This window comes from Trachypithecus francoisi, unplaced genomic scaffold (genome assembly GCF_009764315.1).
Source record: "Trachypithecus francoisi isolate TF-2019V2 unplaced genomic scaffold, Tfra_2.0 Lachesis_group17, whole genome shotgun sequence".
Taxonomy (NCBI): Eukaryota; Metazoa; Chordata; class Mammalia; order Primates; family Cercopithecidae; genus Trachypithecus; species Trachypithecus francoisi.
In genome coordinates this window covers 37,492,282-37,515,601 of record NW_022681462.1, presented here as the reverse complement: position 1 = coordinate 37,515,601, position 23,320 = coordinate 37,492,282, and the positions used below count along the sequence as shown (strand labels likewise).

Below are 23,320 nucleotides of genomic sequence, written 5' to 3'. Positions count from 1 at the left end.
ATTGATGTGTGTCAGTTAAGGCCGCTTCTTTCTTCACCCAGGGAAGTGGTGCCACCTTGGTAGCTTTTCAGTAGATTCTGAGTCTGTGGTTGTTTCTGTGCACAGTGCCTGGAGAGTCATACAACTTCATTTTCACAATCGCAGACCCCCTACAAGGAGGCCCCCAAAACATCAGTGCTTCCTCAGATGCAGGGGCCTCAGCTGTCCTCACAGGCCTGGCTTGCTGTGCTGTGTGCCTAACCTTGCCCTTCCCTGCTCCCTGCACTGATGCCTCCTTGCTATACTTTGTCTCCTCTGTGTAGATTGTAAATGGACATTAAGTGGTTGAGGGAGATGTGAATGAGGGTGGTGTGAAGGCATGGGAGCCCCACCAGGTCCAAAACCCATTGGCGTTTTCTGACGAGGAGGAGGAAGACCTGCTGGATTTCATGTACAAGTATAAAGCACCTCGAAGGACAGAATTGCCCGTGGAGGTACACAGTGTCTGGGGCTGTGGGTTGGAGTGTGTTTTCCAAAGGCTGTGCCCTGGAGATTGGGGGTCCTGGGAGCAGCATCTCTTGGGGCACCAACATCTCCTCAATACCTGGGGTGGAAAGATCTCCTTCCATCAGACAAGCAGAACCAGCCACTGGATAGCATGCAACTACTTGCCAAGGAGAGGAAATCCTATTAATTTCATTTAGAAATAGGAGTGTGAGCTGGGTGCAGTGGCTCACGCCTGTAATCCCAGCACTTTGGGAGGCTGAGGCAGGTGGATCACCTGAGGTCAGGAGTTCGAGACCAGCCTGGCCAACATGGCAAAACCCCTTATCTACTGAAAATACAAAAATTAGCCAGGCATAGTGGCGTCCACCTATAATCCCATCTACTTGGTAAGCTGAGGCAGGAGAATCGCTTGAACCCAGGAGGAGGAGGTTGCAGTGGGACTGCGCTGCTGCACTCCAGCCTGGATGACACAGCGAGACTCCTTTTCAAAAAAAAAAAAAAAAGTAATAGGAGAGTGGTAAAGTATCTAGGTCTTTATTGTTTTGTTTTGTTTTTTTCCAGGTATTAACTACTACTACTGTAAGTTGACGTACAAGTGAAAAGCAACCTAAATGAGTGTTTTGAGGGAAGAAAACTCAGAATGTGTTATTTGAAAAGTTTTCATAAGTAAGAACAAGGCTTGTTCATCGCTGTATCTCCAAGAACAGCATAGTGCCTGGATTCAAAGTAGCTATTCATGAAATGTTACTGAAGGGGTACAGCCCTTTAGAGTTACCAGAACCAATACCCTTGACATACATGCTATTGTCAGTTGTAGGATGTAGATGGAGTTCTGGCAGCAGGAGCCTCTTGGGCCTTGCTCTGTGACGTGGGTAGGGAGTCACCAGTTATAAGCGCAGGTGCAGGGACCCCAGTCTTTCTCTCTGCTTCCTAAGGTCTCCTCTCTTATTCCCCATCTGCTGAGTATCACCGCCTGAGAGGCCATCTGAAGCAAACAGGAAGTCTCTGTACAGACCCTTGTGAGACTTACATGGGGAGATGCCTTGAAATATTCCCTTCCACAGACACTGAGCAGCCTAGCATTCTTATTCGTTAGGACTGTAATTATGACCACCTCTATGTGCAGTTAATCAGGTTCCTTTCCAAGGTGAGGCGCACATGCATCCCTTTTAAAGTTAGAGGGTTTGGGAAAGGATGCTCTGGGCTTGGACACTGCTGGAGGAGTCCGGCCTGGGCAATCTGGCCTGGGGAGCCTCCTGATGGGGAGAGGAGCCCAGCCTAAAGAATTCTAGGGCCCAAGGGTTTGTGCTGTTTTGCTTTTGTTTATTAAAGCTGCACAAAATGCTTTACTGTTTACTGTTCACCAGCCTGCCAAGAGGCAGATTACTGTAAAGGTGGGTTCCGTTGTTTCTGTTTTCAGTCTCTGTCCAGAGGTGGCTGGTAAGCATCTCGTAGTGGTAAGGCTGTAGCATGAGGATTCTATGAGAGGGCCTGAGTCTTGTTCTCTAGCTCATTCACTTCCTCCCTTCTACGTGCCTGCCCAGCACTGAGCCACTCACCAGGCAATGGTAGTGAATGTGCCACGAGCACATTCCTGCCCTCAGGAAGTCCCCAGTCTGGTGGAGAGTGAGCAGGGCCCCCACACAACCCCTTCTCACTGGGTGCAAAGTCCTCTGCTGTGGGACATGTACAAAACATGATGAGAGAACACAGAAGGTGACAATGCCTGGTTGTGTGTGGCTAGGCAGTGGCAAGAGGGGCTCCGGGAAACCTTTGCAGAAGTGACCTTTGAGCTGGGTCCTCAGGAGGCCTAGAAATATGCAAGACAGAGGAGGGAGGGAAGGGCTTCCAGTCAGAAGGAAGACAGGTATGAATGGGCACAGTGTAGAGCAAGTTCTATGTGTATACAGAGAAGTGGACAGATACGGGGGGCTGAGGGTAGGTTGGGGCCAGTTGTACGAACCCCTTTGAGTGCTGTGCCAGAAACAGTCCCCTTCACTTTCATTGAAATAGGAACTCCTCCTGTGATCTGTGTATCCTATGGAAGGAGGGGTCCCTTGAGAGTCATCTGTGGGAGAGATGAGGTGGAGCCCTTTATATAAGTTGAGCATCCCTAATCGAAAAATCTGAAATTCTTTGCGGACATGATGCACAAAGGTCATGCTCAAAGGAAGTGCTCTTAGGAGCATTCTGAATCTCAGATTTTCCGATTGCAGTGCTCAATTGGAATGTATATGCAGATATTCCAAAATCTGAAATCCAAAACACTTCTGACCCTAAGCATTTCCAGATAAGGGATATTCAACCTGAACTCCAACCTGGTGTTTGCCTTTGTGGTGTGGTGTGCTGTACATTAAGAGGTTTCACATCCAGAAAGGGGACTGGAAATTTGGTGATGAAAATTTGAGGCAAGTGCCAAAAAACATTAGGCTGGTTCCCAAAGTAAATAACAAAAGCAAAGGAAGCGATGGGGAGATGTCTCCTTCTGCTGAATCATTTAAGATCATTTTGCTCCTCAGGCGGAAACAACAAAGATGTGTCATTCTGCACAACCGTTCCCTTGGGAGATCGAGGAGCCTAATTTAAGAGGGAGGCATCAGCCTCTCAAAGGGTCAGCTTCATGGAATATGTGGGATGGGACTCTGATGATTGCTTCCTGTTGCGGAGATTCAGGGAGACCCCAGCCCTAGCCAGCATTGGCCAAAGGAGCTGGAAGTGACCTTTGAGCTGGGTCTCAACACAATGCCTTCCAGGTGCTGACCCCAAGATTCCACATTCACACCAAACTGAGGGACACCTTTCTGTTTTCTCTACCAGGCACCGCCTAGAATCCTTCGATCTCACTTCAGGAAGAAAAGTACCTCATCCTCAGCCACCGAAACCACGTGAGTGAGATGAGCCAACAGCACCGGATCCACAGAATGTTTCTTCTCTGCCTTAAAGAGCTATTCACTAATAACATAGAAATCCGCAAGCTGGGTGTGCTTGGAGTGTGCAGCTTCACAAACACGGCCTTTTCTCTCTCCCCTTCCACTTTTAAGGATTTCTTTTTTTCCCCCTTTTCTTTATTTTGCTGGGGAGAGGCTAAAGGGAAAGGTAGTAGGGGCGGGGGTGGTGACCTTTAAGTCTTCTGAGGTTGGTCATTTTCCACAATTGGATTCTCATTATAGACAGCAGTGTGTTAATTAGAAAGATAAGAGAATCACCCCTATGCCGCTGAGATGTACATTTGTAATTTATCTGTTGCATACTTAGTTTTTAGTCCTGTAAATGCAAACAAAGCATTTTTTAAAACTTTCTTTGTTCTTGGTACTAATACTTTCAACTATGATGTACATATTTATGGCTTTTGGCTTTTAATATAATGGACTTGCAAGGGCTGCCAGAGGTTCTGACATGTAAGAAAACTGCAAAAACAAATAGAGAAAAATATTTTGATTCTAGAGAACGTCTCAGATGTGCTTATAAAGCTTCCAAATACAACTCCAGTAAGACATCCCTTTCCCTGCAGGAATGTGGTCTATATTCTTTAGATAGTTGTTTAGTCAAAAGACCAGACAAGTTACAAACTAAGAGAAACAATATTTCACAACACAGTAAAGTGTGATGAGAGGTCAGGGGAACATCCTAGGATAAGAGAAAAATCACAGGAAGCTCATCTCCTCCCTGGATTCTGGATTAGGAGCTTCTGAATCTTTTCCAGGGATAGGCAGGTGGCTCACCCTTGGCGCAATTTCTTGAGGATGGGAACGGGTAGAGCTGTTAGAAGGAGTAATTCTGTGCTTGACAAAGGACGATTTCTCCTTTTTCGTGACCAGTGCTGCTGATTTCCCCAGACAGAGGAGCTTACACTCTGAGCACCTTGTTTTAGCGAACTCTAGTGAAACTTGTTTAGCTTAGCAAAAACAAACACACAAAAAACTGAGAACTGTGTTGTTTCAGATACGCCATAACAAACATCTGAAACACATGTGTAACCATCAAATGGTGGGCTCTAGAATGGTTTTTGAGCTTGAGATCTTTATGGGTCACACTTGCTGGTCAGACCCAGGAGCACCTGTGGCTCACACCTTCTGTTCCCCTCCTGGCCTGTGCAGAATAGAAACAGCAGACTCACACTCAGTGGGCACTACAGGCCTTTTCAGACGTTTTATACAAGAGTGGATTGCTTAGTAGGGGAATAAGACACTCTCTGAGGGGGCTTTCCACTTAGATTGAGAATTTTATTTGAAAAGAATCTGGTTTAAATGGCACTGTGGTCTGAGGTAGCTGCTCTCCCTGCTGAGAGCTGAGCCGAAATGTAAGAATAATATATTTGTGCTTCGAGTTGGTGTTTTCTTTCAGTGTAATGCATGCAGTGGTCACAACCCAGTTACTCATAATATTTGGATTGTATTTGTTCGTGGATATGCCCAGAAGACTAGACAATTAGTGTTATATACAACATAGAACTGTCAATCAACTATAAACAGGCCCAATTAAAAACTGTTCCATTAGTACGCAAACACATATTAGAGGCCTTTGCTGATGATACATTAGCTGGACCTTAGCCACCCCAGAAAGGGTTTAATTTGAAGCTGATTGTTGCCAGATATGCATACTGGAATCCTGTCTACCCATAGTTCCTCTGAAGGTGATTTTGTAATTTGCAAAAGTGTATAGGAAAATATGCCTAAAAGCAAATCTGTGGCTGAGAGGATAAACAGAGGCTGTTTGCTCATTTTCTGTGCCCCACACCCACTGATACCTAAATCTGTTAAGGAAGACAGAAAATGTTTTCTTTGTGCTCAATGAGTAGTTCCAGACGGAAGAATAATACACTCTTTAAAATATATTTACCTGTTAGCTGGAAGTACCCAGAATTATGAGAAACAAGAGCAGAAAAAAAAAAAAAAGCTTACACAGCTTCTTAGCAATTTTTTTTTTTTGGCATAACAATAAATTGCCTTTAGCAGCAGTTTAAAATCCTATTGTGAACAAGCTATATTTTCACCATTTTACAATGGAAAGTTGTGACAAGTACAGGTTATCAAGTTTGCACTTAACTATGCCAAAAATGTTTGAAGCGCTCTATTCTCAGACATGCTATATTACTTCTCATTCAAGATTGAAAAAGATGAAGGTATCCAAACTGCTGTCTTAATGTAAATGTAACTATTTTTCCTTCAAGTGTTGACTAGGGAGTCGGTTTCTCTCTTAAAGACACTCACTGTACAACTGAGAGCAGCTGTCATATTTCTGGCAAAATGTGTTTACGTATCTGACAAGCTGTACATTTGTGTATGAACTGACATAAAATGTGAAAGCCTGTAAGTGTACATGTAGTGGTGTGGTGTTCTGTCTAGAGGATACAACTGAATGTTTTTAATTTGCTGACTTACAGACACAGGCTGTTTACAAAACGCTAGCTGGAAAGTCTGTAATGTTCATGTCATAACTTTTAGTTAATTGCCATTGAGCACCTGTTCTGAGGAGGTGAGATGTGGACTTGTGCTTATGAACTGGAGAGTTTACTCACAATCCCTCCTGGCTTTGTGTGAATAGCTTGCTCACTTTGCTGGCCTTTGAAATGTGTTCTCTATGATAAGCTGTCCATGTGTTTGTGATAAGAGTGCTTGTCAACCATGACCATCTTTGAGCCTTCCTAGTCTCCCACCTGGCACAGTATTTGAAATGGCAAAGGATGTGCTTCATCCTCTAACAGTGTACACTCCCAGAGCTGATATTCTGGATTGTGACTGTGCACATTTCCTCTAGTTCATTTCTGTAGTCCCTATAGAACGATCTGTAATAAAATAGTATACTGGACTGTGCATCAAAGGGATGTAAAATTACAGTATTCCAAAGGTTGAAGTTCTGCTGTTTTGTTATAATGCCTGATACACATCTTGAATAAAGTCTTAACATTTTTCTTTTAAAAAACATCTTTGTAATGTTGGGCTTAAAAGGAAAAAGGAAATACTTTTTTTCAAATATGGGAGGTAGCAAGGATTAGAAGCTTAGTGCTCAGCCATGGACTGGCCTGGTGACTTGGCCCCATGCCTGCTGCATAGGATGTTGAGAAGGTAAGAAAATCAGATGATATAAGTGTTTTGAAAACCAGTTCATCACACAACTACAAACCTGAAAGTATCACTTTTATTTTACATTTAAAAAAATCATCAGCAGAAACTAGGTAGTTGTGAAAATAGAATAGTCCACTGGTAGAGTTTCAATTGTGCAAACGGACCTTTGGTCCATCATTTTTCTTCTCTGAACGTTTCTTCATCTACAAATGGGGGAATGCCTGTGCAGGTGACAACAGGGTGGTGAAGGGCCACTGTGGGTGGAAGGGATGCCCTAAAACCTGCTGCAGCCCTTACCTTTCACATCTGAACAGGCAGACTCAAACTTCATTGGGTGGCCACAAAGACTTGGAAGCTCAAAATTTGAAACATCAAAATACAAACCCAATTTCTTTGCATTTTTAGTCCTATATTCTAGGTTTGACCAAACCACTGTAAAATAAAGCAGCAGTAAGCAAAGAAGCAGATTCAGGGGACTAAAAGCAGGAAGAGATGGGAAAAAAAAGCCTGGAAATCCATTCATTTGTTTATTTACTGAGCCTGGTCCAATGTTGACAGAACTGGGATTATCCAGGTTAAGAGTTGGCAAAGGACAGGAAAGCAAAGTAATAAAATTTGACCATGCTGCAAGAATTGAGGCCACATGTTTTGCTACAATTAAGGATGGAAAGAGCTTGACAAAAGATTTGGGAGGCAATGCAAAATGCTCAGACTTCACAGAGGAAATCTGTCGCCGAGTAAAAGATTTAGATTAATGCTTCTACAACTGGTATTTGCATCAGTCACTCTAAATGGACACCACATAAACCTCTATTTAGAATACCTACGTATGTATGCATTGGTTTGCTTGTTTCTTGACAGTACATTTTTAGATCTGGCCTTTTCTTAATGAAATCTGCGCAAAAGATGCAGGTGGATGTCCCTAGGTCTGTTTTCAAAGAACTTTTTCCAAGTGCTTGTTTTATTTATTGTCTACCTGGTAAATGTTTTTTTTGTAAACTCTGAGTGGACTGTATCATTTGCTATTCTAAACCATTTTACACTGAAGTTAAAATAGTTTATCTTCAGCTGTAAATATCAGGATACAGAATTAATAAGAGAAAATGTCTAACTTTTTAAGAAAAACCTTATTTTCTTGGTTGTTGAAAAACATAATGGAAATAAAACAGGATATTGATGTAATAGCACAAAATGACACTCTTATAAAACTAAACAGGCACAAGAGAAATTTCCTGGGAAAGTTCACATCAAAAAGAGTGAATGTGGTATATTTCTAAATGATATGGAAAATAGAGACAGATTTGTCCTTTACAGAAATTACTGATTATGAATAAAAACTTCAGATCCGAGAAATATATAATGAGAGATATAATTTTTGTTAATGACAAAGGTAATATATTGGATACAAAAACAAAAACAAAAAAGCCAAATTGGTACAGTGTTATGAAGAAGTGTTTATTTAGTATTTATAGTACCAGATTACAGTCACTTGTTGATTTATATATGAATTTTCTTATGTTGTCAGAAGACTCAGGGAAATACACAGGATCCCAAGGAGTGAGACTGAAATTCTGGGTCTTATTAGCTGTACTTTGGGTAATTTATTTAACCCTCTCTCAGCTTCAGTTTCCTCAAATATAAATTAGGGCTTAACTGATCATTATATCCTTTGTAAGACTGGAAATATGGATTAGCAGTTAGATAGATATGTATGTACCCAGTTTTGTAGATATGCTGGGACATAGTAGGTGTTCAATAAATTATACATATACCCGAATAAACAAACTATGCATATGTTATAAATTATACATATAATCGAACATCATTTAGGTAAATTTTTTAATGAAAGACATTTATTGTCTTTCATTTATTGTCAGATTATAAAATCAGTGTTGATGATAAGCCCTCCTACCCACAAAACAAAAATCGTACGTATGAAATTCCCTTTCCCCTAAGTTATGTGCCTGTCAGCCATCCCACTTCAGACCATCTTTGGATGCTGAGGCTCTGGTTGCCAGTCCTTATCTCTATCCTCCTGTCCCTGGTCTAGAGGAGAAACGAAGGTGCTCTGAGGCCCCTGTAACAGAGACCCTTGTCATCTATATTTGCGTTAAAGAAGTCATGGAGGCTGTGCAAAAGTCTCCTCCTCCCCAACTTCTGCAGACACCATTTCCATCCCACTACCCAGAGGTACATCAAAGGGCAGGAGCCAGGCAGGTGACAAAAATGTGGAAGCCTTCTAAGTGGTTGGCTTTGCCGTCTCAAAAGTGCAAAGAAATGAAAATCCATCAAAACAGAATGCCATTCCATGTTTCAGGCTTTTACCTTACCTCAAATCAAATGTCTGTTCTTTATTTATTGGTCCCATAAATAGACACGCACTTGGACTTCTGGTTGTAGAATATTCTATTGTTATCCTTTCTCCTTTTAATAAACACACACTACTTTCAAGTACTAATAATCCTGGCCTGACATGCTGCAGAACTTCAATTTCATAATTTTACTAACAGAGGAATTTCATCTTATCACCAACTACTACATTAAAGTTTCTGAAACAGTAATTCATGCATAATTCTATTTAATAATGGTTTTCAAAGTACTTTGCTGTTTGAAAATGTTTCCCACATGATTCTGATGGGAGAGTTGGGAACCACTGCCCTAGACTGTAACCACTCAATTGAAGAGATGCTTCCCTGCCCACTTCAAGTAAACAATGCTTAACTCTCTCATCATTTCTAAAACAACTGAGATTACTTTCTCCCCTTAGTTTCTACAATGATTGTTGAAAATTTGTGGGAAAAGTTTATCCTTACAAATGAAAACATGAAATCTGAAATGGATAAACTAACTTTTAAGAAATACATATCCTTACCTGAGAAGCTGAGGCAGGAGGACCACCTGAGCCCAGGAGTGCGAGGCTTCAATGAGCTATGATTGCACCACTGCACTCCAACCGGGGCAACAGAGCAAAACTCCTGTCTCCAAAAAAAAAAAAAATACCTATCTTTCAAAACTTGCATAAAAGGCCCTTGTCTTCACTTGTACAGCCTCTTCTGTTTCATGAATGAGCATGCTGAAGGGCTCCTCTCCTCTCTATGAAAAAGTGTTGTTAAAATAAATGAGAAGTGTTATGAACACAATGAACCTGGTGTGTTAGACGTTAAGTGTGCTGCCACCCCATGTGAACCTCCAAGTGAAATTGCTCACATAACTCTTTTTTTGCTGCATGCAAACTTGCTAATACAAAGCGGGCTAGGGTGGGCTTCCGACTTAAGAACAGCCAATCCCTGCTCTAGACAATGACCCAACCAGACCTAGTATAAAAAGGTAGTCTGGCCCAGTTAAATTTCCTTGGCAACTGGACACTAGAGACAGGAGCTGAAGGTCACGATGTAGAAAAGAACCTCAAAGGTGCAAGTTAAAGTTATTCCAAAGGAACAGAAACTGTAAGTATGCAAAAGCTGTGTAGAGAAGTTGGTGAACACAAAGAGAATGGAGTTAACAATGTAAAAAGAAGCAAGTCACATGCGTGGCAGAGCCTAAGCCTAAACATCCACCTGCCCCTGCTGAGGAGCACCACCCAATTTCTGCTCTTCCTGAGGCTGGGGGGTGATTTCTGGGTGGGAGATGGGGTTGGTGAGGTGGTTCCTGAATTCCCAGGTACATATCCTTAAAATAATGTCATACTGTTTGAGCTAACTTGTGGCTTTTGAGTCTTCTTATGTTTGTCCCACTTGAGATTCCTTGCAACTAAAGGAGCCTAACTGAAACAACTAGTTAAGCCAATACCATTTGTTAAAAATAATGCACCATTCTAAATTTCTGTTTCTCTAACCAAATCTGGCAAAGTCTGATCCATTAAGTTTTATACTTTTATAAGTTTAATGTTGTCACTGTATGTTTACATATTCATTGGTACAATTTACATCAAGTTTTGTACTTATCCATTTTTGCAAAGATATCATGTACACAAAGATACATATCCAATAACTGAGAAACAAGTGAAACTTCTAATCTATACTTTCAGGTTTGTTCGATCATGATACTTCTGATAAGGATCATCGACATACCAGTTTCGCCTCTTCCAGAAGGACGTCGTCATCTTGTCTAAGAGTTTACTCTGGGTTTTATTGCAGAACACAAATTCCCTCAATCGCTTTTTTCTTGCAGGTGTCTTTTTCCATAATTTTTTCTTATAGCCAGCCTGTCAGATATTACAAAGAAATGTAAACCATCATATTATGTATGAAACAATAGGTATCTTCACAACTCAAGGTTTATAGACCCAATAAGAACAAAACCACACTTCCATAGAGGCTGGAACACTTCTTGGAAAGATGTGATTCTTTATGGAGGGGGCAGGATGGAGAAAGCATGTGTAGTTTGAAAAGAAATAGTAATAAATACTATTTTAGAAAAAAATGTTACTGAAACTCACAGAAAATAAAACTAAATGTGTGTGGCTGGGAAAGTACAAGATAATGACATAGAATTATAATCACTAAACAGGTATGATCTTACTATCTCTTCAGCAATCTTTAACAACGTACTATTATTCTTATTTTACATCTTTAAAAAAAGAAACCATTGATTAGAGAAGTAGCAGACAGAGGTCTAAGGGCTAATAAGAGTTCTTTTTTTGTTTTGTTTTGAGACAGGGTCTCACGCTGTCATCCAGGCTGGAGTGCAGTGGCGTGATCACAGTCACTGCAGCCTCTACCTCCTGGGTTCAAGCGATCCTCCTGCCTCAGCCTCTCATATAGCTGGAACCACAAGTGTGCACCACCATACCAAGCTAATTTTTAAAATTTTTGTAGAGATGAGGTCTCACCATCTTGCCCAGGCTAATAGGAGTTCTTAACCACTGTCTTTCCTAATGTAGAGGAGGATGCAGTGCTGGCTAGGTAACAACATTAATATTTCTTAAGCTGAGTATTGTAAGAGTTGAGAAGCACAGTTCTCAAATATATTGCTTCATTTATTCTTTTCACACACAAGGGACCAATTTTTATAGGAAGTACTTTTCTAAGGAATTATGAATATGGTAAGACTATTATTAGGAGTGGTGAAGGAATGGTTAACCCACATATTTAACCCAGAACTTTCATATACACCCATACAGGTATTATTAATTTTGAATAATTAACTTTTAAAGACAGGAAAGGAAAATTAGATTGAATATAAAAACTATAATCATAACCTGTTTAAAGTGGAAGGGATCTTAGGTGCCACCCAGCTTAACATCTGGCTAAAACCACACAGTGAGCCCTTGGGTCCTTTCAAGCCAAGGGTTCTTTATGGCACAATACCAACTGAATAAAACCATGGCTCTTTGCTGAGAATGTGCCTTGGGTTTCTGACATGTCTTAGTATCATCACTGTGACCATCAACTTCTATAAGGACAGTGATGAAATTAGGAAAGGTTATTTAATAGTTCTGGTTTTAAAATGCTAGAAGTTAAATTTTTGCTACTCACTGTTTACAATTTTAAATGCAAACATTCAAAGCCAAATCTCCACATCTGTGTAATAATTTTATAGTTTGTAGGCCAAACAGGGTTACTATGGATCTCTGACGTACAAACACTTAATTTGCTGCCCTGCCCATTACCACCAGTATCCTTTAAAGATTATTCACGGAATAGAATCACTATGAAAATGCTTGAATTTTTTTACACAGTCTCTAGATTCAAAAATGGAAGGAGGGAATAAATAAATATCAAGGACTGCTGGATAAAACCGTGTCATGGAAGATACTTTGTTTTACACGTTAGTATGAATTCATCTACCCAGATTTTTTGTTTTTCTCTGAAAATTAGATTTTGAAGAGGCAGGGCATTCTATACTGGGTATACTTTCGGGATCCCTGAACTGAAGTTAGGTATTATGATCGGACAGTATGATCGGGTCCTTTACAGTAACATGAGGGCTCCAGAGCCCAGTGAGAGGGACATGGAAAGGAAGGCAAGGAAACCCACCCATTTCATTTTACCTAGGGCTAGAAGAGGACCTGAAAATAATTGGTATAAAAACAAAGTAGGGGCTAGGTGCCACAGCTCATGCCTGTAATCCCAGCACTTTGGGAGGCTGAGGCACGTGGATCACTTAAGGTCAGGAGTTCAAGACCAGCCTGGCCAATATGGTGAAAATCCGTCTCTACTAAACATACAAAAATTAGCCTGGCATGGTGGTGCATGCCTGTAATCCCAGCTACTCGGAAGGTTGAGGCAGGAGAATGGCTTGAGCCCGTGAGGCACACGTCACAGTGAGCCAAGATTGTGCCACTGCACTCCAGCCTGGGCAACAGAGTGACACTCTGTCTCAAGAAAAAAGAAAAAAAAAAAAAACCACACACACAAAAGGGAAGAAATGTTTCCAGTGGTCTCAAATTCACAAAACTCAGAACATTAGACCTTTAGTTTAGCTGCTTATGGATCATATGAGCTTCTGCTGACTGGTGTAGGAAACTACCCACCAGTGTTTCAACAGAGATAAGAGCTGAGAGTTCCAATCAACCCATTTATCTACAAATTTAGGACTGTTTATAAAACGGGAGAATCCTTTCAACCTTTCAAACATCAAGAAAGTTCTACCAACTATTTTATTTTTACAGGGAACCAAATTTTGATTTTTAAAGATTTAATTTCCAAGTAATAAAAGGGAATTATGATTTGGGCAGTTACTATATCACAAAAATGGTTTTGCAAAACTGGTTGGTCTTGGCTGCTTTCTTTCTTCTTTTTTGAGATGAAGTCTCACTCTGTCACCTAGGCTGGAGCGCAGGGGTGTGATCTTGGCTCACTGCAACCTCCGCCTTCCAGGTTTGAGTGATTCTCCTGCCTCAGTCTCCCAAGCAGCTGGGATTACAGGCACCTGCCACAACACCTGGCTAATTTTTCTATTTTTAGTAGAGATGGGGTTTCACCATTTTGGCCAGGCTGGTCTTGAACTCCTGACCTCAAGTGCCTTGGCCTCCCAAAGTGCTGGGATTACAGGCGTGAGCTACATACAGTGCCTGGCTGAATTCTGTTTCATTTTAATCTGTTCACACTCCTTTTTCGTTTGAGATGGAATCTCGCTCTGTCACCCAGGCTGGAATGCAGTGGTTCCATCTTGACTCACAACAACCTCCACCTCCTGGATTCAAGCAATTCTCTGCCTCAGCCTCCTGAGTAGCTGGGATTACAGGTGCCTGCCACCACGCCTGACTGATTTTTGTATTTTTAGTAGAGATGGGGTTTCACCATGCTGGCCAGGCTGGTCTTGAACTCCTGACCTCGTGATCCACCTGCCTCGGCCTCCCAAAGTGCTGGGATTATAGATGTGAGCCACTACGCCCGGCCTCACACTCCTTTTTCAATTTAGTAACAGTGTGAAGACCCACCTTTCTCCTCACCCATAGGCCACAATGAAGTCGAAGAAACCTATAGATGACAGCTTTCACAGTCTTTCTCTTGCCTTTTCTTGTACTGAAATATGTTAGAGATCTGACTGGTAGCTTCAGGACACTTGGAAGCACGGGGGCCAATCTAAAAATATATTTAAAAATGTTTAGTATATAATCAGACTGATTACAAGATTAAAATTCATATCTATACTGAGAAATGACTGCTCCAATGGGATGGAACTAACTTTTCATACACAATATTACTTCCAATGACCCGTGATATTAAGTATAAATTAGAATAGCAACCATCACCAACTCGCAAGTCTTCTAAAACCTACCCCTCAATTCCTGTAAAATAATTCATTCTATCATCATCGCTTGATTTCTTATCCATCTTCCCACCAGATTGCAAACTCCTTGAGGACTTCAATTTGTTTACCTTTGTGTCCTTTTTGCCAACTACAGTGCTAGGCACCCAGGTGTGTTTAACTGGATGTTTGCTGACTGAATGACCAACACACGCAGCCCATCCTTACAAACTGAGCATCTTGTGCACCCTCTACTTTGGATGACAGCTTCCATGCAGGAAAGCACACATACAACATCAGAAGCATGCTGTATTTGGCATTTTCCTGCTGCAGGCGCCTAGATACATGGCTGTCAGTCAGAGTCTCCCACTCAATCAAGCAGAAGTCTACATAATTAACTGCAGGTAGGCAAAGAATACCACCTACTTCTAGGATACCTTTGCAGGCATGAATATCTTGGAAAGTTTGTCTAAGCATCATGTTTATTGAAATATACTCTACCAGTCAGGCACAGTGGCTCACGCCTGTAATCCCAGTACTTTCCAGCTACTCAGGAGGCTGAGGCAGGAGAATATATACCCACAAAGAAATATACTCTACCTATTAAGGATCTCTGAAGTATGCCCATATGTCAGGTTCCTCTCAGATGTGGTAAGTCTGGGAGTGGAGGAAACAACTGGTGTCTGAATGTGACTAAAGCGTCCAGTGGACAATGCAGAAATAAGAGAGGCATTCTTGACACAGTTGCGATAGGTTGAAGATGCCAAAATATTCAGGGGCCGTAGAATTCCTGTAAAGATAGGAGCGTATATACTTAATATAATACTCCAAAGTATGCATCCAGATATTAAAAATTAAGAGATGTATCAATGCCACCAAGTATTAAACACAATTAACGTGCCCTGAGCATCAGACTCATCTGTGAAGCTTTTACCACTTTACTAAGGTATAACCATAAAATAATTACCGATTTTATGTATACAATTCAACAATTTTTGGAAAATTTAGAGAGCTGCACAATCATCGTCACAATCCAGTCAGACGTTTGCTAGCTCTATGTCCAGTACTAGGAAAAAAAGATGTGTGTAACATTTATTCCCACCTCCCAGATCTTACACTCTGGTGAGACAGAACTCCCACACACAGTACAATGGCAGGTCAGGGATGCACTTGACAAGAGTGGCGAGAGAAAGATTCTCGAAGGAAACAGAAGAGGCACTTGAGTTCTCTAGAAAGTGAAAGTGCTCTAGAAAGTGAACAGGCCCTGTAGTCCCAGCTACTGGGAGGCTGAGGCAGGAGAATGGCGTGAACCCGGGAGTCGGAGGTTGCAGTGAGCCAAGATCGCGCCACTGCACTCCAGCCTGGGCGACAGAGACTCTGTCTCAAAAAAAAAAAAAAAAGAAAGTGAACAGACCCTTAGAAGAGGAGGAACACATTTCAGGCAGGACGAACTTATGCAAAGGCATGGGGACTGAAACAAATACAGGTGACCCTTGAACAGCATGGGTTTTAAGTGCACAGAGCCACTTACATACAGATTGTCTTCAAAAAAAGTTATACCTAGTGTGCCTGCCTTTCCAGTCTCCCCTTCTACCTCTTCCACCTCTTCTTTCTCTGCAATCATTTTTTTTTTTTTTTGCGCAGAGACAGCAAAACCAACTCCTCCTCAGCCTACTCAATGTAAAGATGATGAAGACCTTTACGATGATCCACTTTCACTTAATGAACAGTACCCTATTTCTCTTTCTTATGACTTTCTTTTCTCTAGTTTGTTTCATTGTAAGAATACAGTATATAATACATATAACATGAAGGATATATGTTTTTAAAATTCTTTTTTTGAGGCAGGGTCTTACTCTGTGGCCCAGGCTGGAGTGCAGTGGTACAATCATAGCTCACTGCAGCCTTGACCTCCTGGGCTCAATTCATCCTTCCACCTCAGCCTCCCAAGTACCTGGGACTACAGCACGTGCCACCATGCCTGACTAATTTTTGTCGAGACAGAATTTTGCCATGTTGCCCAGTCCAATCTTGAACACCTAGGCTCAAATGATACACCTGCCTCAGCCTCCCAAAGTGTTAGGATTACAGGTGTGAGCCACCGTGCCCGGCCTCAGAATGTTAATCAATGGTTTATGTTATTGGTAAGGCTTCCGGCCAACAGTAGGCTATTAGTAATTAAGTTTTGGAGGAGCCAAAAGTTATACTCGATTTTCAACTGCTTGGGAGTTGACACCCTACCTGCTGTGTTGTTCCAGGGTCAACTGTACATGTATGGGTTGAGGACCAGACCTGCCTCAGAGGCTGAGACTGCTCGCCTGACTATCAGAGACGCCTTGGGAGAAGTAGTGGGCAGTGGGGTGGAACAGGTCAGAAGGCAGATTTCAGACAGCCTAGATGTGTGGTGTGGATGAAGTCCTCTTATCAGTCCTTCCAACTATGGCCAGACTAATAGTTCATGGCTGCAAATCAGAATCACTCGTGGAGCTCTGACTCCACCTATAAATTCTGACTGAAGTCTAGTGTGGGACTCAAAATTGTGCATTAAACAAGTTCCACAGGATGGTGAAAATGTCCTCAGAACTTAAAGTATAAAAAAAAAAATGCACTAATACAAAACTAAAAAAAAAAAAAGTCCTACAGCTGGAATGTGGTAATGGTTGTACAGCTTGCTAAATTAATTTAAAAAATCATAAAACTGTACACATAAAATGGGTACTTTTATGGCATGTAAATTCTACCTCAATAAAATTGGTTAATAAAAATACTGCAGCCAGGCGAGGTGGCTCATGCCTGTAATCCCAGCACTTTGGGAGGCTGAGGCAGGCGGATCACCTGAGATCAGGAGTTCGAGACCAGCCTGACCAAAATGGAGAAACCCCATCTCTAATGAAAATACAAAATTAGCTGGGCGTGGTGGTGTGCGCCTATAATTCCAGCTACTCGGGAGGCTGAGGCAGGAGGATCACTTGAACCTGGGAGGAAGAGGTTGCAGTGAGCCGAGACCACACCACTGCACTCCAGCCTGGGCAACAAGAGTGGAACTCCATCTCAAAAAAAAAAAAAAAAAAAAGAGAAAAATACTCCACCTGAGTCTGATGCTCAGCTGGGACTTAGAACTACTCTCCTATTTTCTACTGCACTGATTTTAGATAATAAATGAGGGGCCATGTTGATACAGAAGTGCTAGGATTTGAATCAGATGATTTGGGCTCATATTCTAGCTCTATGACTTCCTTGCTATGTAACCAGGGGCAAGTTACTTAACCTCTCTGTGCCCCAGTTTCCTCAAATTTAAATCAAGTTAATTATGGAGAGATAATGAGACTTGAATGAGATGAAGCATGTAAAGTGCCTGGAGTAGCACAGAGAAAACATTTAACGAATGCTAATGGCAGATAATAAAGAAGAGGGATACTTAGCAAAGATGATACAGGTTGAATATCTGAAACGCCTGTGGCCAGAAGTATTTTAGATTTTTTTTTTTTTTTTTTTTTTTTTTTTTTTTTTTGAGACGGAGTCTTGCTCTGCCACCCAGGCTGGAGTGCAGTGGCCGGCTCTCAGCTCACTGCAAGCTCCGCCTCCCGGGTTCACGCCATTCTCCTGTCTCAGCCTCCCGAGTAGCTGGGACTACAGGCGCCCGCCTCGTCGCCCGGCTAGTTTTTTTTTTGTATTTTTTTAGTAGAGACGGGGTTTCACCGTATTAGCCAGGATGGTCTCGATCTCCTGACCTCGTGATCCGCCCATCTCGGCCTCCCAAAGTGCTGGGATTACAGGCTTGAGCCACCGCGCCCGGCTGTATTTTAGATTTTTTAAAATTTTGCATAAAGGAGATATCTTGGAGATGGGACTCAAGTCCAAACACAAAATTCATTTGTTTCATATACATCTTACACATACAGCCTGATGTTAATTTTATACAATGTTTTAAATAATTTTGTGCATGAAACAAAGTTTTGACTGCCACCCATCACATGAGGTCAGGTAAAGAATTTTCCACTTGTGGGCTGGGCATGGTGGTTCACGCCTGTAATCCCAGCACTTTGGGAGGCCGAAGCAGGCAGATCACGAGGTCAGGAGATCGAGACCATCCTGGCTAACACAGTGAAACCCCGCCTCTACTAAAAATTAAAAAAATTAGCTGGGCGTGGTGTGGCGGGTGCCTGTAGTCCCACATACTCGGGAGGCTGAGGCAGAATGGCATGAACCCAGGAGGCAGAGCTTGCAGTGAGCTGAGATTGTGCCACTGCACTCCAGCCTGGGCAATAGAGCGCGACTCCGTCTGAAAAATAATAATAATAATAATAATTTTCTACTTGTGGTGTCATGTTGGTATTCAAAAAGTTTCAGATTAGAGATGCCTAACCTGTATATTAATATGTGGCCATCAGTGATAACAGAGCCGGGTGTGGTGGCTCATCCCTGTAATCCCAACACTTTGGGAGGCCGAGGCGGGTGGATAACCTGAGGTCAGGAGCTCGAGACTAGCTTGGCCAACATGTGAAACCCCGTCTCTACTAAAATAGAAATATTAGCTGGGCAGAGTGGCGCGCACCTGTAGTCCCAGCTACTCGGAGGCTGAGATAGGAGAATTGCTTGAACTCAGGAGGCAGAGGTTGCAGTGAGCCGAGATCATGCCACTGCACTCCAGCCTGAGTGACAGAACAAGACTCTGTCTCCAAAAAAGAAAAAGTAACAATTTGCAACTGAAAAGGGTAGTATAAACATTGGTGCAGAAAACTGATCAGAGAGCCCTTACATAGGGTCTTGGAAATCAAATAAATAAGTTAAAGAACTGAAAAGATGTGCAGATGTAATAAGGCAGGAGGTAATCTTTGGAAGATTAAGTGCATTGGAGGACTGTAGACAAGAAAATGTTCCAATTTCCATAGGTCATCAGATTTTGGTATCTCTTAGTTAAAAACTTTTTTTAAAAAAGTAAGAAATTCTTTTGTTCTCAATTTCTATGAAGATCCTGAGGCTGCATAAGACATATTTATCAATTTTCACAAAAAGCAAGCTGGGAACGATGGCTTGTTAACGTATTTGTGAAGAGACAGAGTATCAGAACTCCAAGTGATCTCAGTAAGAGAGAAAAACAGATCAAAGCCAACAAGATGAAATCAGGAATAAATACACTGAAGTTAGAGAAAATGGTTACGGGAACAACAGGAACTGGGAACTTGGTTGAGAGCAGTTCATGGGAAAATATGTGGGGAGGCTCTATCTACTGCATCTTCTGGTGGACCAATCATGTGATTAAGCCTGTGAGGGAAACCTAACAGACTAGCTTTGTTAACAAAAGTGCAAGTACATCAAGGGAAATAACTAATTTCCTTCAGTCCTCTGCCCCTGTCTGGGCATTTTCATACAGACTAATCTACTCTAAATACACTCTTGTATAGAGAACACAGATGTTTTCACCAAAGAAGTAACATAAAACCAGAGCTTTGAAAGAGTACGAAGAGACAGAGGGAATAGGATGTACAAAGGCGACGATGTACATTTGGGGAATCACATTGGCCCTATGTGGCATGAATCAAAGGAATGAATGGGGGACATGAACTGCACTGGATGGGAGTGGAGCAGAGTGTGACAGTATCGAAACCTGGAGTCTTCAAGATTTTTTTTTTTTTTTTTTTTTTTTTGAGGCGGAGTCTCGCTCTGTCGCCCGGACTGGAGTGCAGTGGCCGGATCTCAGCTCACTGCAAGCTCCGCCTCCCGGGTTTACGCCATTCTCCTGCCTCAGCCTCCCGAGTAGCTGCCGGCTAGTTTTTTTGTATTTTTAGTAGAGACGGGGTTTCACCGTGTTAGCCAAGATGGTCTCGATCTCCTGACCTCGTGATCCGCCCGTCTCGGCCTCCCAAAGTGCTGGGATTACAGGCTTGAGCCCCCGGCCGAGTCTTCAAGATTTTTGATCCCATGTTTCCTAAAAGAATTTTGAAAAACTGGCCAGGCGCGGTGGCTCACGCCTATAATCCCAGCACTCTGGGAGGCCGAGGCGGGCAGATCATAAGGTCAGGAGATCGAGACCATCCTGGCTAACATGGTGAAACTCTGTCTCTACTAAAAATATAAAACAAAATTAGCCAGGCGTGGTGGCAGGTGCCTGTAGTGGGAGGCTGAGGCAGGAGAATGGCATAAACCCGGGAGGCGGAGCATGCAGTGAGCCAAGATCGCACCACTGCACTCCAGCCTGGGTGACAGAGCAAGACTCCATCTCAACAACAACAACAACAAAAAAGAATTTTGAAAAACTACCCTTTCACAAATACTTAATATCTAAAATATCAAATAGTTTAAATTGTTTAAAAGGCTATAATTTCCAGCATATTTAAAATACTGACATTTAAAAATAAGCTGTCACTTCACTCTTTAAATTGTTTTCAGTAGAATCTAAATTAATAGTAAGTTGATAACTACCTACATCATCTATTTAAAAATTACAAGAACCATAAATTCAAGTAGATGAAAAATAACTTTTCATCAAAGGGCACTCCAAAATAATGTAAAAGACAAGCCTGAGTGGGAGAAGATAAAGGACACACATAAATGAAAAACAAAAACTAAACAAAACAAAAACTAAATAAGACAATCCAATAGGAAAATGGGCAAAATATTTAAGTGGATATTTCATAAAGGAAATTCAAAGGGCCAATAAACATGTGTAAACACACTACAGCTTGTTACTAATCAGAGAAATGCTTATTTAAATCTCAGTGAGATATCATTACAAAGCCACCAGATTAACAAAAATTTGTAGGTCTGACAATATCAGGTATTGGTGAGGATGTGCAGCCCCAACACTTTGGCAATATCAGGCAATGCTGAATATATACATATTCTCTGACCAGGCAATTTCACAGCGAGTTTCACACACACCCACATCCTTAGAAACAATTAGACTCATGCGCCAGGACAAGATCAATCAGCTTTGTACATAATTGCCCCAAACTGGAAATGGAGAATTGTGGAAGAGTCATACAATATTATATAGCAGGCCGGGCGCGGTGGCTCATGCCTGTAATCCCGGCACTTTGTGAGGCGGAGGCGGAGGCGGGTGGATCGCCTGAGGTCAGGAGTTCGAGACCAGCCTGACCAACATGGAGAAACCCCATCTCTACTAAAAATACAAAATTAGCTGGACGTGGTTGCGCATGCCTGTCATCCCAGCTACTCCAGGGGAATCACTTAAATCTGGGAGGCGGAGGTTGCAGTGAGCCAAGATCGTGCCACTGAACTCCAGCTTGGGCAACGAGAGAAACTCCATCCCCCCCCCCCAAAAAAAATAAATAAAAATAAAAATTGTATATCAATGAGAAAGCATTACAACTACGCAAAATGAATGAATCTCACAATGTAAAAGACACTAAAGAGTATATACTGTATGAATTCATGTGAAGTTCAAAACCAGACAAAACTATGTTCTTGAGAGATGCATATATAGATGCTAAAACTACTATAGGAAAAATAGGCAATCTAATAGTAACTATAAAAATGAGAACAGTGTTTATATCTGGGGGGGAAGTAGAGAATTTTGATACACAGGGGAGATGTGGTGCACTGTTTTGACCTGAGTGTTAAACAGGTGTTTGCTTTAGAATTGTTAAACCATTCATGCATACTATATAAAATTTTCTTCGTATGTATTATATTTTGCGAACACAAAAAATACTTCACATAAAAAAAGCTTTTCTCTAACGGGAAAATTTACATCGTTGCTTTTTCTTGACTGATCTCGTATATTCTCCCACAAAATGTTATCCTAACTTAATATATTTTGTGTGAAAATAACTTACTGAGCATTTTATGGTATTTAGATGATTTTTAACTTTGTGCAACAAGTACTTAACGTGACGGCAACTTAATTTAGTCGCCTTTACTTCTGCTATCTCTCAGTCAAGAAGTCCTCATGCCAGCCCTTGTGCCGGGGGCTGTAGTTAAAAATTAAATTGGCCTTCAAGCTTACCATGTGTCAGGCACTGCCCAAGACGCTTAACGTGCATTATCTCATTTAATCCCCAGGTAGGTGGTATGACCCCCATTGTAAAGGTGTATAACCTGAAGTTAGGAGAAATTAATTCTCAAGGTTAAAGGTCCAGAATGGCGGGTCCTAGCCTCCAAATCAGAAAGTTAGGTGAGACTTTTTGGTCTCCCTCGCCCCCTCCGTTCCAGTTTCTCTGGCTTGTTTTCTAGGGAAGAAAAAGCTGGTAAGGAAGTGGAAAATGCGGGACACACAGGCCCACGTGAGTCCGAGTCAGGGAACCTGGTACAGGCTGCCGGTCACACCGCCCCAGAGAAAATTGGGCTCAACCCTCTTATCTTAAATAATGACCCTTTTTGCTTGTTAACCTCCCTCTAAACGCCCATTCTATCCCGCACCAGTTCCCCCTCCTGTGAAGGCATGCATGGAGTATGTCGCTCTCCACTGACCTGAAGCAGCTCTCACTGCACTAGCAAAGGCAAACGAAGCCATCTTGCCACCCTCGCCTACGGCGGCCGCTTTGGGTTTAAAAGCACAAGCGCAAAAGGGAATGAAGGGAAAGCAAGGAGGCGGAGTCAAGGAAAAGGAAAATAACAAAGGAGTTGTCCACTCAACCTTTATTCAATGTTATCTGCCGGGTTCCGCTCTTCGCCGCTGTAAAGAGAGTGCCTATAGAAGGTTCCACAAAATTTATTATTTAAAAAAATTCTTGGGGCTGGGCACGGTGGCTCACGCCTGTAATCCCAGCACTTTGGGAGGCCCAGGCGGGCGGATCACGAGGTCAGAAGTTCGAGACCAACCTGGCCAACATGATGAAACCCCCGTCTCTACTAAAAATACAAAAAGCAGCCGGGCGCGGTGGCAAGTGCCTGTAATCTCAGCTACTCTGGAGGCTGAGGGAGGAGAATCGCTTGAAACCGGAAGGCGGAGGTTGCAGTGAGTCGAGATCGCGCCACTGAAATCCAGTCTGGGCGAAAGAGCGAAACTCCGTCCCAAAAAAAAAAAAAAGAAAGAAAAAAAAGAAAAAAAAATTCTTGCCGGGAGCGGTGGCTCACGCCTGTAATCGCGGCACTTTGGGCGGCCGAGGCGG

General features: G+C 42.1%; 2 protein-coding genes across 4 annotated transcripts in view; one reads left to right on the top strand and one right to left on the bottom strand.

The window, feature by feature from the left end:
* The window catches only part of REEP1 (receptor accessory protein 1), a 137,889-nt gene extending 115,397 nt beyond the window's left edge, over positions 1-22,492 (top strand). For 2 of the 3 annotated variants that reach the window (XM_033175366.1, XM_033175365.1), the window contains one exon: positions 3,304-6,408. In XM_033175366.1, coding sequence (XP_033031257.1) covers positions 3,304-3,314 — 11 coding nt within the window. In that variant the 3' untranslated portion in view covers positions 3,315-6,408. Of the gene's footprint in view, positions 1-321; positions 474-3,303; positions 6,409-14,403; positions 14,651-15,890; positions 15,976-22,442 lie in introns of those variants that run through there. The other variant, XM_033175364.1, reaches the window with a different exon arrangement.
* On the bottom strand, positions 8,374-22,858 carry MRPL35 (mitochondrial ribosomal protein L35). Its single transcript, XM_033175367.1, has 4 exons — positions 22,680-22,858; positions 14,847-15,036; positions 13,936-14,080; positions 8,374-10,755 (listed from the first exon to the last, which is right to left on the bottom strand). The coding sequence occupies exons 1-4, from the start codon at positions 22,720-22,722 to the stop codon at positions 10,567-10,569; spliced, it is 567 nt and encodes a 188-aa protein (XP_033031258.1). The 5' UTR covers positions 22,723-22,858; the 3' UTR covers positions 8,374-10,566.
* Positions 22,859-23,320: the final 462 nt, after the last annotated feature.